The 19,088-nt window shown below is 34.5% G+C and overlaps 1 protein-coding gene across 5 annotated transcripts in view; it reads right to left on the bottom strand.

Annotated features, from left to right (window-relative positions):
* Nucleotides 1-19,088, bottom strand: part of Gga (ADP-ribosylation factor-binding protein Gga) — a 184,999-nt gene that overhangs the window by 20,198 nt on the left and 145,713 nt on the right. For all 5 annotated transcript variants that reach the window (XM_089078598.1, XM_089078597.1, XM_089078596.1 and 2 more), the window contains exons 8-10: nt 3,574-3,920; nt 3,300-3,466; nt 2,893-3,003 (exon numbers count right to left, since the gene is read on the bottom strand). In XM_089078598.1, coding sequence (XP_088934724.1) covers nt 2,893-3,003; nt 3,300-3,466; nt 3,574-3,920 — 625 coding nt within the window. The remainder of the gene's footprint in view (nt 1-2,892; nt 3,004-3,299; nt 3,467-3,573; nt 3,921-19,088) is intronic.

Consider the following 19,088-nt stretch of genomic DNA (forward strand, 5'->3'; position numbering starts at 1 on the left):
CGAATTTATTGGCGCTTTTTTTAATATGTCGCAACACGTACAATCATCAGTGTTTTTTCCTTGTCCCTTGTCTAAACCGGAAGCGTTATCATGTATCGACGCTTCACTCAATTTGTTTATTATTATTATCTAAATTTTATTATCTTATTTTTCTTACTGGGCGACACATTTCAAAAGGCCATCGACGAAGCATTCCCCCTTCTCTCTTTCCCGGCGCCTACGTTGCCCCCGCACACCCGCACGCCCCTCGGAGCTTCAGAGTTAGAACCCGCCTAGTATATCTTCTGATTGATTTAATTGATTATTTAATTATGTTTGCGTAGTAATTCTTCTATTATACATTTTAAAAAGAAGTTATATGTAAAATTACAACTATCATTGCAGATAATTTGAAGACCTATGTAACAGTATTGTATGCGCATTTTTAAATTTGCAATTTTAAAATGTGCAAATAAACTTCTTGTGCTATAAGATTGTAGAATTACATGTACAATGTAAATGTAAATGTATAGAAATAATACTTTTTATAATTACATTATTGTAAATTCAAATTTTAAATTTACAACATAGTATTCATTTCGAAAATACTTATTTTGATTTTCACATTTTTATTTACTAATGACTTTTTATTATTATTGAATATAAGCTTCCTTATTTTTAAATACAGTTTCGCGAATTATTTTTTTAAATAATTTTTAATATCGATTGCTTGAGATAGCTATAAGACATTCAATGTTTAAACCCGCAATAATAGTTGTAATTTTACATATAACTTTTTTTAAAATATACAATAAATAAATTATTACGCGATAATTAAATAATTAATAATCATGTTTTAATAATCAATTAAATAAATAAATATTCATTGAATAATCAATAATTAATCAGACTGAGAGGAAAAGAAAGAAAAACGCGACATATAGAGACACCGCGGTCTCTCACTCGCACTAGTGTCGAACGTGTGAAACAAGAAGGACACCGAAATCGATATCACATCTAATTATGCTTTCTCTCTCAATCGTGCGTCTCGCGTTAAGGATGCAACATCGAATTGCTCCTACTATTTTTCCCCTCCGCTCCGCGATCTCCTTTGTGCTCCGTGGAGACGGACGTACGCGCTTCGTGTGTATGTTTAGCGGCCGCGCGCCGAGCGCACAGACACCAGTCCCGCCGATGCGTGTACATTGAATCTATTTGAGCACAATAGCGCCTCCGTGACAGAAATTGCAACCGTAGATGAGAACCGGGCGACGACGACTATAATAATGACGATGTTTCTTAAAATAAAAATTTCCAAATCGAACTTTGCGTAGCAATATCTCCACTTATAGGGCACGTAGAAGAAAAATAAAAATACTTTTATTATGCAAGTCGAACTCAAGCTATCGATCAAACCTACTTAAAGCTTGATCGGTTTAGCCGTTATCAGATCAAATAATTTCGGATGCTCGCATCTCGCCGACTCGCGTAAAGTCACACGGTAGTGTTCGGTTGACTTGACACTCGAGACACTACCGTGTCTTTCGATATACGCAATAACTGAATTTTGTACATAAAAAAACAAAAAGTGATTTTTTAGAAAAAAATAAATTTTTTTTCAAAATGCTGTCATTTTTTCATTTTTCCATATTTTCAAATAATTCTTCTATCTGTGATAACCACACTCATACAAATTAAGGATATTTTTTCGTTTTCTGTTAAATTAGGACAGTCTGTATCATGATAGCCATGAAACAGGTTTTTTTTTCAGCACCGTCGTAGACGGACTCTAACTGTGTATAGAAATATTATTTTGACTTAAAAAAATATATATATTAAAATATTGAAAGAAATATTAAAAGAAGTTTATCAAGTTTCAACGTACATATTATAGGTTTTTAAAAAATTCTCAAAAATAGCCTAATTTTAGGACTATCACACTAGGAAGACCCATTAATATAATAAATATAATATAATAAATTGTTACTTCTTTGTTACATCAAACTCTCGGCGCGCGCACGCGTGTGTGTGTGTTTAATTTTCTACGTTTTATAAGAAATTATTTAATAATAATTCCTTTCCAATTTATTATCTTTATAATTATACTTGGTTTTATAAAAAGAGGATAAGAAGGGAAGGCGTGTGCCACGACGAGGCCCGACCACAAACCAGTCGTAAAAATCCGTAATTATTTTGCGAAAAATATCACCTCAGTCAGGAATCGAACCTGGATCTCCTGCTTACCGGGCAGACATCTTACCCTTTCGACCACAGAGGCATGTGATGATATCTATCGCAAATAACATGTTTAGAATAACACGTCACAATTCAATGATATATATATATATTCAATATTATATTTATATATATATATATATATATATATATATATATACACATATACTATAATATACATGTATATGTATAATATACATGTATATTCTTGAATCTTCACGACCGGTACTCCAGAGAGATGATGGTCCTATTTTCTCAATGGATGCAAGTCGGACCGCAGCGGCGACACTCCCTAACATCACTTTTATCCCTAAGAAACGTCTTTATTTCAAGCTTACAAAGCTTGGACAGCTCGAGAGGACAATTACATCCGGATAGTAAAGCTTGGACAGCTCGAGAGGATAATTATACCGGATTGTAAACTAGATCTCTCACAGAGATGTCTCAGATTTTATAAAACTAAATTCGGAATCCAGTATGAGCAGTAGGATACCTAACTCCTTCAACACGTACTAGATTTTACATATAGCAAAGCCTCCATAATTTTAAAAAGTTTCATTTCGATATGTAAAAGTTATATAATAATTAACAATATTAATAAATATTAATTTAATATATTTTTTACTTTAAATAATTGGACTATTGATTTATTTTCTGAAAAAACTGTAATTATGTTACCTTGAAAGGGTTTGCGATCAACATAATCTGTGTGATTGCAGATGGTGGTAAAAATGGATTATGCGCTGGCAACTTTGTTCCAGAAGGTGTCTGCAGTCTGCATTTGCATTTCTATGCATAATACAAGGCCAAAATTATAAAAAATACATATGTAATTTAAAAAATTATCATTTCTAAAAGTTTTAAATTCATAAATCTGTGAGTATGATTTATGGATTAGATTTTAAAAAATTAAAATTTTATTTTTCTAAATTAACAAGTTTTTGACATTAAATTTATATATTATACTTAAACATTTTTAGGATATTTTATAAAATCTTGTATTTATATCTTTAAGTTTATATTTTCAATTAAAGTCATATATTTAAATTCTCAAGAGATATAGGAAATTCTAATTAAGCATTTACCTTGGGTACAACTGCTTGAAATAAATAATTGCTAAGTGGTTTTGCATTTTTGCTCATCGTAGTAATTACTATTACAGATACATCTGGTCTTGGAGTATCTTGAGTAAAATGAAGTATGACACTTATGCCATTTCTTTCATCAATTACTGTTAGAGGTGGATTTATCCCTGTTAAGAAATTAAAAATATTAAATTCTTTAAATCGGTACTTATACAAAATAAGAAAATTAAAAAATAAATAAAGCAAAACAATATCCAGATATATAAATTCTAACCTGGTTTAATGTCGTCAAGACAGACAGTGATATCGGTCAATGGTTTGATTTCAGGCTCAGCATTCGCTATCCTTGACATACCGTTGCGCAACTGTGTCATCTCTTGCTGTATTTTCACATCTGTAAATTCTGAATTACTACTTTTATGGCACGACGGATCAACAGTCATGCTTTTTGGCAAATTCATAGGTGTTAAAATATCCAAATTACTATTCTTTTCACATTTGTTTGTATTTGGTTGTTCCATCGCGATATATTGTGACATGTTGTTAAAGTCACAAGACGAACGTTGTTTTCGAAATGGATCATACATACTTTGAACTTTCATTAAGGTGCTATTTGTTTTGCTGTAAAAATATTGAACATTTTTTTTTTTAATCAAATTTTTCGAAGAAGTTTGAAATATTTACATAAAATCGAACAGTTAGGGAGTACAATCATTTTATCTGTTATTTTATAAAAATGAAAAATCATATTGCGTCCAGTGGACTCTACGATTCTTTTCTTTTCCTAAAAGCGTTATTAATAATATTTTCTCTCATGTAAGAATATTGTTTTCGACCTTTTATTAATAAGATAAGTAGTCATGAAGCAAGAAAAAGGATAACCGCTCCAACTATTTAAGTATATTGTAGCAATCCTTTTATTTAATGCAAAGAGAATATTATTTAATATTATAAATCCTCAGGTTGAATCTGTTGCAAGTCTGTATATCAAGCATAAGCATACAATGGGCACGAGCGAGACATGATATCTAACTGTTACGTTTAATGTACGATTCCTTTTTTCCCTAAAAGCGTTATTAATAATATTCTCTCTCATGTAAGAATATTGCTTTCGACCTTTTATTAATAAGATAGTTATAAAAATAGGATAGTTATATTATAGAAGTAGTTATAAAAGAGAAAGGATTGTAACTGTTCCAACTATTTAAATATATTGTAGCAATCCTTTTATTTAATGCAAAAAGAATATTATTTAATATTATAAATCCTCAGGTTAGATCTGTTGAAAATTTATATATCAAGCATGAGCATACAACGAGCGAGACACGATATTTAACCTAAACATGTTTAGTTCTCGCTAGCTACATCAGATTCCTAGTCCAACATCCCTCTTCAACAAGAATCAAACCCTGGTCAGCCTATAAAAACGGAGCTTTTCTGGAACGTAGCGCCATTTTTTTCTCTATTTTTCATTCAGTACAGAAGCTATTTATTCTTCATTTTTCATTTAGTACAAAACACTTAAGTAGTACAAAACACTCGCGAGCAGCCATTTATTCTTCATTCAGCACTAGTTATCCAAGTTTTTATTTAGTCTGAGCACTCATTCTTCATCTTTCATTCAGCACTAGTTATCCAGCATTCATTTTTCATTTAATTATCTTTGAAACTAATAATTAAATTTTAAGAGTTGTTCTGCAACGACTCAGTTCCCAATCTCTCAGTCGACCAATAGTAAGTCTCATCTTAATTATTTATTAATCGCAAATCGCAAATCTTCGAATTTTCATTTCATTTCCTTCTTCCACCTTACTTAAACTTACTCTTTTTTTTTCTTTTCCTCTTTCTCTCTGTTCACCGGTGCGGGCTACTCAAAATTCCCGGTTGTTCTTTTTCTCTCTCATATATATTAGCATAGGCGGCCTGGGACTCCGAATATCATAGTAGGCCTTTGAAGGTTCCCGGTTGCTCTTTTATCTTCCCCCCTCCCTCTCTCTCTCTCTCTCTCTCTCTCTCTCTCTCTCTCTCTCTCTCTCTCTCTCTTTCTCTCTTATTTTCTTTCTCCTCTCACGCATCACACCTCTCATCATTTATTTTATCCTCTTCACTCGTAGTTAATCAATCAGAAGTGACACCTTCTAAATCTCGACAATAGTACTTTGAGACGTGTCCGCCGTCTGTATAGCGATGGGACGGGTCCTCAAGGACAAGAATAAGAAATCGAAACAATTCATTAAAAAATCATACGAATCATCGCAATCAACTATATCTATCTTCACTCTAGAATTTCTGCTTAATCCTCCCTTACAATTGTCCTCAGATTTGCCCCCCTCCTCCTGACCTCTCTCTCAACCAATCTTCACCATTGATTCCCAAATTTTCTCCCGAACCATTTCAATCAACCTCAATCATCTCCGCACTTTCTGACTTGTTTTCTCAATTTTTCTCTGAGTTTTCTACCGACCCGTTGGAACATTCATTTTATGCAATTAAACCGAATCACTCTCCTTTACACTTTATTTTCTGATGACGGAGAACTCTTGTTCCTCAACCTAGAACAAGAATTCCCCTATTTATTCGATCTGACAACCCCTCCTGAACAAATCTAAGGTTACTCCCCTCCTTAACTTCCCAAAATACTATCATTCACACTTATATAGTTAATATTAAGCTTAGCATTTAAATCATGCCGAAATATTATTTTTGTTGACTTAAAATTATTCGTCACATAAACATTGTATGACTGAGCAGAATCATCGATCAATTAAATAAATTTTAACAGCTATACTGTCCCCCGTAGAAATCTTATCCGATGGCCGCCGCACTATTGTAAACACTCGCGATAATATATATGATATTACTCGCTACACACTACTTTCTCTCGCTTCGTTAATAATGTACATTAATAAGCTCATTAAAAATTAATTTAAATTTCATTTTTTCTTCATTTTCTTTTAACACCCTCATTTACCAACCCCCATCCCATTAATCGCACGAGGTCTGTCCCTGATAAGAAGAATTAAATTTCTTGATCAGAAAATGACCGACCAGCATATGTCTATGGAGCATCATCATAGCGTTATCGTATCGCTGACGTAGTGTCGCTGACGTAGTGCCGACGTAGTTACCAGTGCGCTCGGACTCGAAGAATCATGTTTCCACGCTTGGCCTTCAAGAAAGCAGCTGTTCCGTCCTTCCGAGCCCATTCGTACTCCCTTCATATCTTTAATTCTAATTTCTAACTCTCTCAATTCTCTAGACGTAACAATATATTTTAATATATTTAAAATTAAAAGTACATTGATTTATTTATTAAAATAATTATATACTTTATATAACATATATCTACTTGTTTCTCTTAATCTTTTAATGCTTTCTTAACATTTAACTATAAATTATATAATTTGTATTTACAGTTTTGAGAATCAAAACTTTTTTTTTACAGTGATATTTTAATCAAATGATTAATATATTTTAAATGTGAATAAATTAAAATAAAAAAAAAACACAATTATTAAAATAATTAGATAACACATAAACAAATTAAATTAGGAAAACTTTTACAAATATTAAGCACACCATTTTATAAAATATTAAGAATTTTTTATATGCTTTCCTTTTAACTAAATTTTGAATGTGTGAAAATTAAAAATAAATATTTTTTTTCAAAAAAACGAGTTACTTCAAAAAAATAAAATAATGAAAACTTTTATAATAAAATAATTTTTATAAAGAATAAAATCGATGACATAAAATTCAACATAGTGGATAAATTACAGCTTTCAATTTCGAGTTATGAGAAAAATTATTTTTCTAATTTTTTATTCATTAATTACAAATCTTGAATCAGATTTAAAAAGATAAAAATTATATAATTATAATAATATAAAAAAGTTATTGGATTTCTCTTTTCGGAGTGTAACATTTAAGGAACAAGTATTGTTAAGGGTGTATAGAGTGAAATAAATGGAATGAATAGGCAGAAAGAAGATACAAAGTGCGAGTTAAGTAAAAGGCATAAGGATAAAGTAGAGGAGACTGAATTAATGGTAAGGTGGTATATAGTTGAGAAAGAGTATGTTTTTATTATTGAAAGTAACTAAAAGAAAGAGAATATAAAGTATATAGTAGATAATGTATAAGAAAATAGAGAGGCACAGAAGGATATATCATGCGGAATAAAAATTCTATAATAAAAATTTGGCCATCACAGTATAATCAATATGAGCATTCAGTAATAGAATATAGATTCGCGCAGATTCACTCGCGCAAGCTATGTTATCAGATGCTCCCAATAAGGTTAAACGACAGGAACATATACAGATGTAATTTACAGAATTAATTTAAAATAAACTATATATATATATATATATATATATATATATATATATACAGGATATATTATTTTTATTTTGGGAGCTGATAACCATATGTGTACGCAGGATATACTACTTCTATTTTGGGAACTGATTCAAAGTACAGTTGCTACTTCAAAAATAGAAATAGTTGATAGTAAGATAGAGTATAATTTTGGAACAAAATAGGGAAGTTATGTTAAAATCAAAAGAATAAATTTGACTTAGGTGCTGGAAAGGTTGCTATTTAAATGTATGCTAATTCAAAGACTTATTAAAACTCTTAAATAGATAAAAATCTCAATATATTTACAATAATAAGTCAAATAATAATATCGATCCAGGTTCGATCCCTGGCTGAGGTGATATTTTTCGCAATATATATTTCTAGTAGGGGGGATAATAAAAGGAGATTTTAATCGATATCAATAATATTGATCATCAAATTATTATACAGCCACTACGTTGAAAGTCTGTTAAACCAAGCGGCACGTAGTTGGTAATATAATTAATTGAATTTATTTCATATTAAAAAGACTAGCAACTAAGATTCTGCTTGCTGAGGAAATGCCATGTTTCGCGTTATAACTTTTTAATTTATACCGATAAGCGGAGAAACCTGATTGAGGAAAGGAGGAATACAAGCAGAGATTCAATCTAGTATGAGCGCATTAATAAAGCAGAAATTAAAAAAACAAAAAAATCTGGAGAGATGTGAGATTTTACAACACATGAATTATCTACCAAATCATCGAGGACAACCTGAATCTGAAAGTGCTTCGTTTTAAATTTGCTAAAGGAAGAGAGAAATAGTCAAAGAGTAAAATAATACGACAAAAACGAGATACTGGAGACTATACATAGGTTTTATAAAGAATTCTATACGTTCGTCGCAGTGCCAGCGCATTTGGACGGCTCGAGGAACAAGAAAATATTAAATGTAGGATCAAAAGAAATGCCAGAAATAACGCGCCAAGAGGTATCAGCGGCGGTGAGAGAAATGAAAGGTCGGAAAAGCCCGGGCGAGTATAACGAGCGAATTGCTGAAGGCAGGTGGGGCTGTGCTTGAGGGGGCGATGTGCGAACTATTCAATAAGTGTCTACAGGAAGGGAAAATCCCAAAGAACTGGGAAAATGCTGAAGTAATACTCTTATTCAAAAAGGGAAATCCAGCAGTCATAGACAACTATAGACCCATCAGCCTACTAGACACCATCTATAAGCTATTCGCGAAAACAATCACAAAATGCTTGACACAGAATTTCGACTTCTATCAACCAGGTTTTAGGGAATACGGCACACTCGACCACCTCCAAACAATGCGCTTGGTGATCGAGAAGTGCACGGAACAACATACCATTACATACCTAGCATTCGTGGACTATCATAAAGCTTTCGATTCTGTTGAGATTTGATTGTGCTGGAGACGATGAACCAGACAAAGATAGATTCCAGATACTCGAATCTTGTGAAATATATATATGAAAAAGCCACACTACACATAAAAGTAAATGATGATTGGAGCACCGAAAAGATCAAGATGGACAGAAGAGTGAGACAAAGAGATACCATCTATTCGAAGTTGTTTACTCTGGCGATGAAATATGCCTTCAACAGACGATAATTGAGATTGATGGGAGCTATCTGAGTTACTTACACTTCACTGACGATATCATCCTTTTAAGCAGCAATCTTACAGAAATGCTGCGGGAGCTAAATAAGGCAAATCGATTGGTCTTTGTGTGAATCTAAGGAAAATACTGTCTTCGAGCAAATTTAGGATCGCAGTAAATTGAAACGAAATTGAGCTAGTAGACAAATATGTACCTAGGACACATCGTCAAACTAGGCAAACAAAATCACGAAGAGATTGAAAGACAAATTCAATTGAACTGGGCAGCTTTCGGAAAGCTGAATTACATTTCTAAAGAATCCTAAAATCCTAATTAATCTGAAAAGCAAGGTGATGAACTGTGTGTCCTATCAGTCTACATACGGACTGAAGACAGTCACGCTTTCAAAGCACAGCGCAAACATTGAAGGTATGTCAGCGAGCAATGGAGAGGGCGATGCTGGGGATCAGTCTGAGAGTTAGAGCAGAAACGAGATCATAAGATCAAAAACAAGGATTACGGATATAGTCCAAAGAGTGATGATATTAAAGTGACGATGGGCCGATCTCATGATTAAGATGCTCAGATGATAGATTCAATAGGACCAGATAGGGCAAAGCGCTTTCTGTGCTGGCGTCCTAGAAGAACCACGAGGGGCGTTGATCGGCCAGCTTTGCAATGGCGTAATGACATTCGTAGGAAGGCGGGTATTAGCTGGATGCAGGTAACGCAGGACAGAGAAATGGAAGAGGATGGAGAAGGCCTATGTCTAGGAGTGGACGGGAACAGAGACTGAGAAGAAAAAGATAAGTGGAGATATATATAAACAATATTGCGAATGCCAAAAGTATTGATGAGCTTCAAAGCATATCTTTTCACCTGTCTTGTAGAGTTTACCGGATGTGTGTATGTACATAAGAAGATGAAGTGAGAACACGCACAGATGCATAAACACGTGTGACATCACGTCTCTAAATGTGGCACAGAGTTCGTTTGTCAGCATTGGTCCGTTGAACTTAGTTGAAGAGATGATTTCTTCAGCCAGCAACTTGTGATTGAAAGGCGGCTTCTTCAGCCAAAAGTTGCAATTGAGGGAGTTGACGATGTAATCAATGTTGAAGCCGAGAAATCGGTGTTGAGGTCAAGAAGAATGTGCTAACCAAAGAAATTGGCATCATAGCTGAAGAGTCGGCGTTATGGCCGGGGAGTCGTCCCCGTGGTCAAGAGATTCGGCGGTATAACCGAAGAACCATAAAAGTCGGCAGTATACCTAAGAAGTCGACTTCTGCAGTTAAAGAGTCGACTTATTCGATCATAAAAAAATCAGTGTTATAATCGAGAGAGTGTGACTTCCTCAGCAACTTGACAGCATTCTCGCAGTGCTAGCACTTGAACTAGTTATTTAGGTGAGTTAATACGAGCACAATGTTGCAGAAAATCGTAAAACTGCTTATATAAGTCTCCAGTTGTGATTTATGCGATCAAAATCGGGCGACACTTAGTGGCACGTGTCACAATCATCAAGCGTTAGACATGTATCATGCCGTACCATGAGCCGCTATATTCCTGCTTTTTCAATTATTAACATGATGGAATGATCACATGACATGAGACAATCAAAATTATCGACACGAAGTGTATTAATTATATTGTGCTGATCATAAGGCGATTATCAAAATCTTGCGAAAAAGAAGGATATATTAAAACTCAATTAAGAAAAAAAAATATATACATTGATTATCTTTCTTTTTAACTTAACCTCTTCTGACGCATTCACACATACTTTTACAATCCACATTATAAAATTGATGACTTACCGATAAATATTGTAACATCATATATGAAAAAATTTATAAAATAAAAAAATATAAATAGAACATAATACTTAATTTAAAAAAATTTATTTTTTACTTATGTAGAAATGTTTATGTTAATGGTAAGATTGGGAGAATTCACAAAACTTAAAGGATTAATCAAAATTAACTCTCTTATGATAAGACAGAGATGGACTTAAAGGGACGAAATTTAAAGTTCTAGTTTGACTGTAAGGAATAAAAATTCAGTTATGCAGGGGGAATCGTCTTTTCCATTTGTTTCGACCATTTTACACAAAAATATTTATAACATACCATTTGTGCTACGTTAGTAAAAATTGGTAATACAACGTAAGAGATCCATACACCATGTGTATATACATGTATAATGCGATGCAATGATTCGCGGAGTCATAATAGGGCGTAACATTATCGACATTGATAACTGCTTGTGCACAAATTTTATTATAATATGAGCAATTATAAAAATAATGAGTAATCTTTTCTTAGGGTTCTATTTTTTTTCAGTAACATTTAAATATTTAAAATTTAAATATTTTTCTTATTATTTATTCTTTGTTTAAAAATGTACATGTAAAACCGTAAACATGGTAAAATAAAAATGAAAATAATCGTAAAATACAACTAAGTATGATCTAGTTATTTTATTTTTAATTTCAAATAAAAAGTATTGCATTGAATTTCATTATATTTTTTTCCATTGCGTATACAACTATACATATATCTATACATAAATTATATTTCCACTTTTCCAATCTAACTATATAAATTTATAATTTATTATATATGTTATATTATCCCGTGTGGGATAATGCTATTGCTAGTTGCTAGTTCTCTGGGCGCCTCCCCTGATGGCGCATTGAGAAATGCTCATCAACTTATCGGAGAATACCGAAGAAATAAAATACCTGGGATGGATCAAAACTATCAAACTAAGCAATAGTCAAAACTAAAACGGATACCACGCATAGTTGGGTAAACCGGGAAATCCACTCTCTTCGAAGGCAAATCTCGCGAGTTCTGGAAAAGGCCAACCATTACCTACAAGTAAAATTCTAACAGCCAATCTTAATAGACCTTAATAGACCTAGAAGTAATTCATTGAATTTACTACCAAGAGAGGGAAGTCAGAAAAGTCTTCCTTCAAGTTGTATGGCACCAGGAGAAAGGAAAGACTTAGAGGAAAATGGATTGACTCTGTAGTTGCGGACCTGAGAAGAATGAATGTTATCAACTAGAAAAGAGCGGCAGAAGATTGCAAGAAAATACAAGGAAACCAAGGACCTAGGATCTACATCATTAAACCGTAGCTACAACTGGCAAACTGTAATTGATAAAAAGAGACCCCGAAATAGTCCTGAAGCTGATATAGGCCGATACAAGCAAGCTAAAATTAGCGAGTATTGGCTAAGTACCTTGGTATCCAAAATAGATTTGAAGCCCTTCAAAAAGAAGAAGCCGAAGCTGAAACCACTAAAACCTCCTCCAATCTTCATTGACAACATTAGTAATATTCAACCACTTTCAAATCTCCTTGACAAAATCGCCAAAGATAACTACGAGCTAAAAGTCCTGAGAGACGAACAGATACAATCCAGAAGAATTAAGATACAATCCAGAACTACTGATATGTATAGAACAATAGCCAAAGAACTTAAAGAAAGAAAAACTGAATTCTATATATATATAAAGTCAAGCAAAAGAAAAGTTATTTGTAATGCTGAAGAACATGCACGCATCTTTCGACATCGAAAGATTAAAACAGGCTTGTTGTAGCCAGATCTACAACTAATAATAAAAGTAGTCCGCATGGCAACAAAATTAGTCCGCATGAAATTCGGAAAAAGTTTTTCGAAAGACGACATAAATGCGTGATCGCCAAAATTGCGATCAGTCTTTCGAAAGACCGCAGAAATGCATCACGCGAGAATATTGCGAAAAGTCTATCAGCAAATTCCTCAATCTGCTGATCGAATCAGGCGTGATATTGAGCAATCAATATCACGCGATCAATCGACGCAACCGATCAGAATGTTGATCGGGCATTGACCAGTCTATATAATCATACAAGGCAGAGTCGGGAGAGTCGAAAATTACGTGTCGTCCGGAATTGGATTTATAATAATCGCACGAGATATTACCGAATCTCGTAGCGAAGTTCCCGCGAGCCGTACTATCAGCATCTCAGGTGACATATTCGGTCGTCGGCCGCCAGAGTAACACGATACGCACCGAGTCACCCGACGATGTTTAACCGTGTAAAATATAATCGTTAATATATCAAGCATCTGTGCACTTGTGAGAATAAATCAATTAAAATAAAGAAAGTGTGTGTAAATGAATTCAAGAAGATCCCTACGTTCTTTTGATCCTGCTCGGAGTCCCAATTCCTTAGGCTTAACGAACCCGACTATCCCTAATATTAACGTTGTAGCCCATCCAGGGTACAACAAGGCTGCAGCACACATAGTCATCAACCTGTGGAATTTAAAATACAAAAAATACAAAAAAAAAATACAAAAAAAAATTAAGAAACATTTTTTCATATATTATGAGGAAAAAAAATCTTTAAAATCTAATATGGAGAACAACAAAGAAATATATAACATAAAAACTTTGCTATATTATTTTTGAACCACCAAGACGTTGAACCACTAGTTAAGCGTGAAATTCGTGTGTATGATAAAAGAGATACGTGTGTTTTAGTTGTCTTAGCTGAAATTCACCTAGATGCTCACGTTAGTACACGCCAGATAGAGAGACGTATCGGAATACTGCAAAGAACAGTATAGAAAATTGCGAAAACACAAATATCACATAACATTGGGGCAAGCTTTAACACGTGATGATATGGAACAGAGAGTGATATTCTGCCAATGGGCTATTCGCATGATCGATATTGATCCAGATTTTTTCAGGTCCTTTTTTTCGAGATATGTCCTTTTTTCTTGACGAAGCCACCTTTAAAAGTACAGGGGTATTGAATCGGCATAATTGTCGCTACTGGTCAGTAGAAAATCCACATTGGTTTAGAGAAGTTGAGATAATCAACACATATGGAGCATCAGTTTGGTGCGGGATCATAAATGGATCTTGTTGGGCCTTTTTTTCGAACGCAATATGAATCAGCATAACTTCCTTGAGCTAATGAGAAACTATTTACCCATCTTGGCAGAAGATGTTGATTTAGAAAGGAGAAACCGAATATGGATTAGTTGGATGATACGACTCCGCATTACCAGAATCGTGAGAGCGTTTTTGAATCGAATTCAATGATAGATGGATTGGGTGAGGCGGTGAGTTTCCATGGCCACCAAGATCATCAGATATGACCTTATCGGATTTCTTTTTTATGGGGATTCATAAAAGATAGCATATACGCAGTAAAATCGACGACCAAAGATGATATGGTAATAAGAATTAGGACTGCTTGTAAGAATATACCAAGGAAGGTCTTACTTAGAATTGTTGAGAGCTTCAAACAAAGAATACGATTATGTTTGGAGATCAACGGAGATCATTTTCAACAGAACATCTGGTAATTAGAAAAGTGAGTGCCAGAAATGTGAGAGGTGAGGGAACTCACGAGAATCAAGCACTCCGAACGTGAGAGGCGAGGGGGATTTACGAAAATCAAGCACCCCGGACGTGAGAGGCGAGAGGACTTACAACTGCATTTCCAATTACAAAAAAAGTTGATATTGAAATGACCTTCAAAATCAATGATTTACACATTTCTGGAGAAAACATTGTTTTGATTTTGAAATGACCCTTTGAAGTGGATTTAGCCTCATGAGTCCTTACATATTTTTTACGTAAAATCTTCTGCTCTATCGATTTCTAGTGTCAAAAAAAGGTCGTTCTGTTTAAAAAACAAAAGTTGACTTACAAATGACTTTGAAACCGAACCTCAAAGTCAAATTTGAGGTGATCAACGAATGGCCCCCTTGAAATCCTACAACTTTTGTAGGGAACATTTTCTGCACAATGCATTCTAAAAATATCGTTTGCGTGTATTGATTAAAATGACTCACTCTGTACATGTAACAATAAATGAAATTTATTATAACAAAGAAAAGAAAATAAAAATTTAACAATGTTTATAGTGTTAACAATCAAGGTTTTTGTATGAAATCTACATCAACACACGGATATAACGCGAGATCGGACGTTCGTAAGTCAGCGGAATCACCAGAGTGCGATATCGGAACGCGAGTTTATAATTATGGCCGCGAGCTTTTTGGTGATCGGCGAAGCGGTCGCGAGTTGTCGCGGGCGCTGTTGCCTAGCAACGATGTTCGTAAATCACGATTGAAATTCGACGCGCTGATTCACGAGTAGGCGATGTTCCTAATTATGGCTCTGAAATCGATTACGGTGTAGACTCGGATCTATGTGACTATATATGTGTGTGTGTGTGTGTGTGTGTGTGTGTGTGTGTGTGTGTGTGTGTGTGTGTGTGTGTATGTGTGTGTGTGTATCGCGGTGCGTAAGAATGGTATGGCAGCGGGTTATTATGGATGTCCCGCGGATTGAGATTCCTTGCAGAGTAAACAATCGGTCGGGAACTTCCGATAGCAGATTACCCTCATCTCGACGATGCGTTCTCGCTAAGAATCGTAGAGTGCACGCGATTTTTTGGAGGGAGTGCGATCGGCCGGGATCTCCCGGCGGAGATGGATTGCCCTCACCTCAGCGATTCGCTTGGTTCGTATTCGGTTTAGATGGTGGCTAAGAGCAACCGGATGTCAATCTCCTGGCAGAGAACACCTCAACTCATGGATATTCTTCTCAGTTGCGGGAAGCGGAGATAAAGTTCGAAAAGACTTAGCTTTGCCGGGAATTTCCAGGCGACGGCGAGTTTCCCTCACCTCGGTTTTCTTAGCTAAGTCTGTCGCTAGGAACGGAGCGCCGGATCAGGCTCGTGGGAGCCAGCGTTGAGATCCGCGAGAGATTTGTTCTCTTCGAACGGAGGGAGGCATTTTATACCACAATCTGATATTCGGGCAAATTCAGAACGGTTTGGATCGGATCGTGAGCGATAATTAAACCACTGCCACTGCTCTAATGAGATAGGAAGGTCTTTTTATCTCCGGCAAAATTCAGAGGAGTTCGGATGTTGCTTCGCGGCAGGAGTGCTTTTGATCTCCGGACGCGCTTGGCGGTCTTCGGCCGAATTCATGGATCGCATTCTCGAGTTCGGTGGCGTTCGATCGAGTTCGGCGGCGCAGTGTAGGACGCGCGACCGTCTCGCAATTAATTGTGAGCCTAATTTTACAGATTAATTTTAGAGACGGCCGCAAAATGATGCTATGAAAATATGCATCACATATAATCGTTACACGTATAATCGAAATTTTATCTTCTTTAATCGGATTATTCCTCTTTTATTCGTAAATTTATCGTATTATTAATCCAGTAGCAACATTCCTCAGCTGCTGAAAGGGAATCGATTATTTTCGAATCTAAATAATTAAAATCAAAACCGATTCATTTCTGCTGCAATACTCTTCATTGCGATAGTTCGATACGCTACATTCTTTGTCGGCGACCGAAAATCAACTTTGAAATTTAATTAAATTAATTTAGAAAAAGATAAGAATTCAATTTTTTTATTAAATTATAAACTTAAAAATTATCTTTATTTTGACAAATCATTTTCAATTTATAAAATTCCCTTAAAAGAATTATTTGACAAACTAAATGTTTACAATTCCTTAAATTAAATAATCAAAAAGTCAATGATTTGGGTTATAAAGAATTACGGACTTTTTTTGCACGCTTATTTATAGGTAAAAGTGGTCAAAATTCTCGCGTGAATTTCCTTTCACTTCTGTTCTGGAATGCATTTTAGAGGGAGAAAGTTATTTTTCAAAAGTATCATTTGAATCTCTACTGGCAACAGTCATTGCCTGATACTAGGAAAATCAATTAATAAATCAATAAATGAATCAATTGATATTCTTTTGCTGCAAATCTCAATCTTTAATTATAACAGTTTATTATTTTTATTAATAACTTATTAAAATTATCTATACATGACAATACCTTCTTCCTCTAAAAGAAAAAAGTTCTCATATTCTAGAAGAAAAAAGTTTTCAGATTACCGAAAAAGTATAAAAGATGACATGAAAGAGAGGAAGAATCGAGGCCCTAATAGGCAACATCAAGAGAGGAAGTGGCTGAGAGGAAGCTCTGGAGCCAATATAGAAAAAGTCTTTAGAAGAAATGCTAATTGAGAATCCATTTTGATCTATTTGATCTATTTTCCCGAAAAGAATCCATGGAAGTAAGGTTAAGTTGACAAATCAGTTCGTTCGGTTTTTTTAATACACAAAATAAATTTTAATCAATTATATACTGATCATTTTTACTGATGGACTTCTTGCCATCTTTCCAATTTTATTATGCCGCGTTCAGAGGAACAAGCGGGAGGATTGATGATTAACAAGAAGAAGATGGAGCCTAGTATATGCAAATGATGTGATGTTGGTGGCAAAGGAGGCTAATGATATGAGAAAAATGCTGAAAAATTTCTCAAGATTCCTGGAAAAAGGAGAATTAATCCTATGGAATTAATAGTATGGAGAAGTTGAAGATGATGAAGAAAAGAAGGAAGAAGGAAAAAAGAGTTATGGAACGGAATAGAGATAGAAGTAGATCATTTCAAATATCTGGACTACACGATACAAAAAAATAACAAAGCAGACGGACATATTAAAGAGATAGTTAAGAAAGCAATATGCACTATAAATATGTCGCAAGCGTCAAGAACGCAATCGCGCCCATCGCTGACGAAGCGGATTGCGGCAAGCAAGCGACTTTATTATCCGATTATTATTACTTTTATTAATTAATAGCAATTGCCAAACTATAACCGTGTATTTATTTTGTAACCGCTTAATCTTATGCCCTAAGTAAATTATGTCAATTGTTAAACCGGGTTGCGCGATCTTTACACGGAAAACTGCCGCGCGACCTAGATATTGCGAACGTCGACGATCATTATGATTACGCTGCAAGGACCGACCGTCTAAAACAAGATAAAAACGAGAGATCGGTGCTAAGGGCGGGACTCGTTAAGATTTTATATTGCCGTCACGTCTGTCGCGATCCGAATTAATAAGTGCAAAGTATAAAGTTTAATAAAGTTTATTGAGAAATGAAAAGTATTCGTGTTTGACATCGAAATCCCGCATCCGACTTCCTAGCCGATCCTTCCGAAACGACTCGCACAACATATGGGATAGGACAAAGGAAGTTCGTTAGGTTTTAGAAGAAGAATATGAATTTTTGATCACTTAAAAAGTATTATAATGTGCGGAATAGAAAATTGGGATTGGGAAAGGATACGAAGCGATAGAAAGGTGTAAGAGATAAATATATAAAATGATTGTTGAACACACCGAGATACGTTATTAGAGAAGAAACGAAAAGGTATCTTATAAGGATAGAGTCAGGTAAAAAAGCAATCAAATTCGAGGAAAGAATTAGAGAAAATTCAAATAACAAAATATTGAGAGTACGATTAGAAGAAATAGAAAAAAGCGGAGAAAATAAAATGGAATGGAAGTCCGGAGGAAAAATGTATTTACATAGAAATGGGATGTCGAAAATAAAAATAAAAAATTTGAGGGAGCAAGGATAGGAAATAGCGAACATGTTTATGATAAGAGGTATAGAAGTTCAGAAACAAATGTAGTATAGCAAGTTCCAAAACTCTAGATATAAAAGAAAATATAAAGAATTATCTATGGATAGAATCTGGAATATTTAGGAATATTAAGGAAATATTGTCAAGAAAATTTTCACAAAATAGTTGCAAAATTTAGAATTGCTTGAATAGCTTCTATGGACTCCAAATAATGGACAAAACGGCGTCCACGAAGTGGTTTCTTCAATTGAGGAAACAGGAAAAAGTCACATATCTAGTGAATATGGTGGCTTGTGAAACGGTATTTGATTTTTAGCGAAAAATTGACGAAT

The sequence above is a fragment of the Pogonomyrmex barbatus genome, unplaced genomic scaffold (assembly GCF_055798465.1).
Source record: "Pogonomyrmex barbatus isolate J1 unplaced genomic scaffold, ASM5579846v1 scaffold24, whole genome shotgun sequence".
NCBI classification, from domain to species: domain Eukaryota; kingdom Metazoa; phylum Arthropoda; class Insecta; order Hymenoptera; family Formicidae; genus Pogonomyrmex; species Pogonomyrmex barbatus.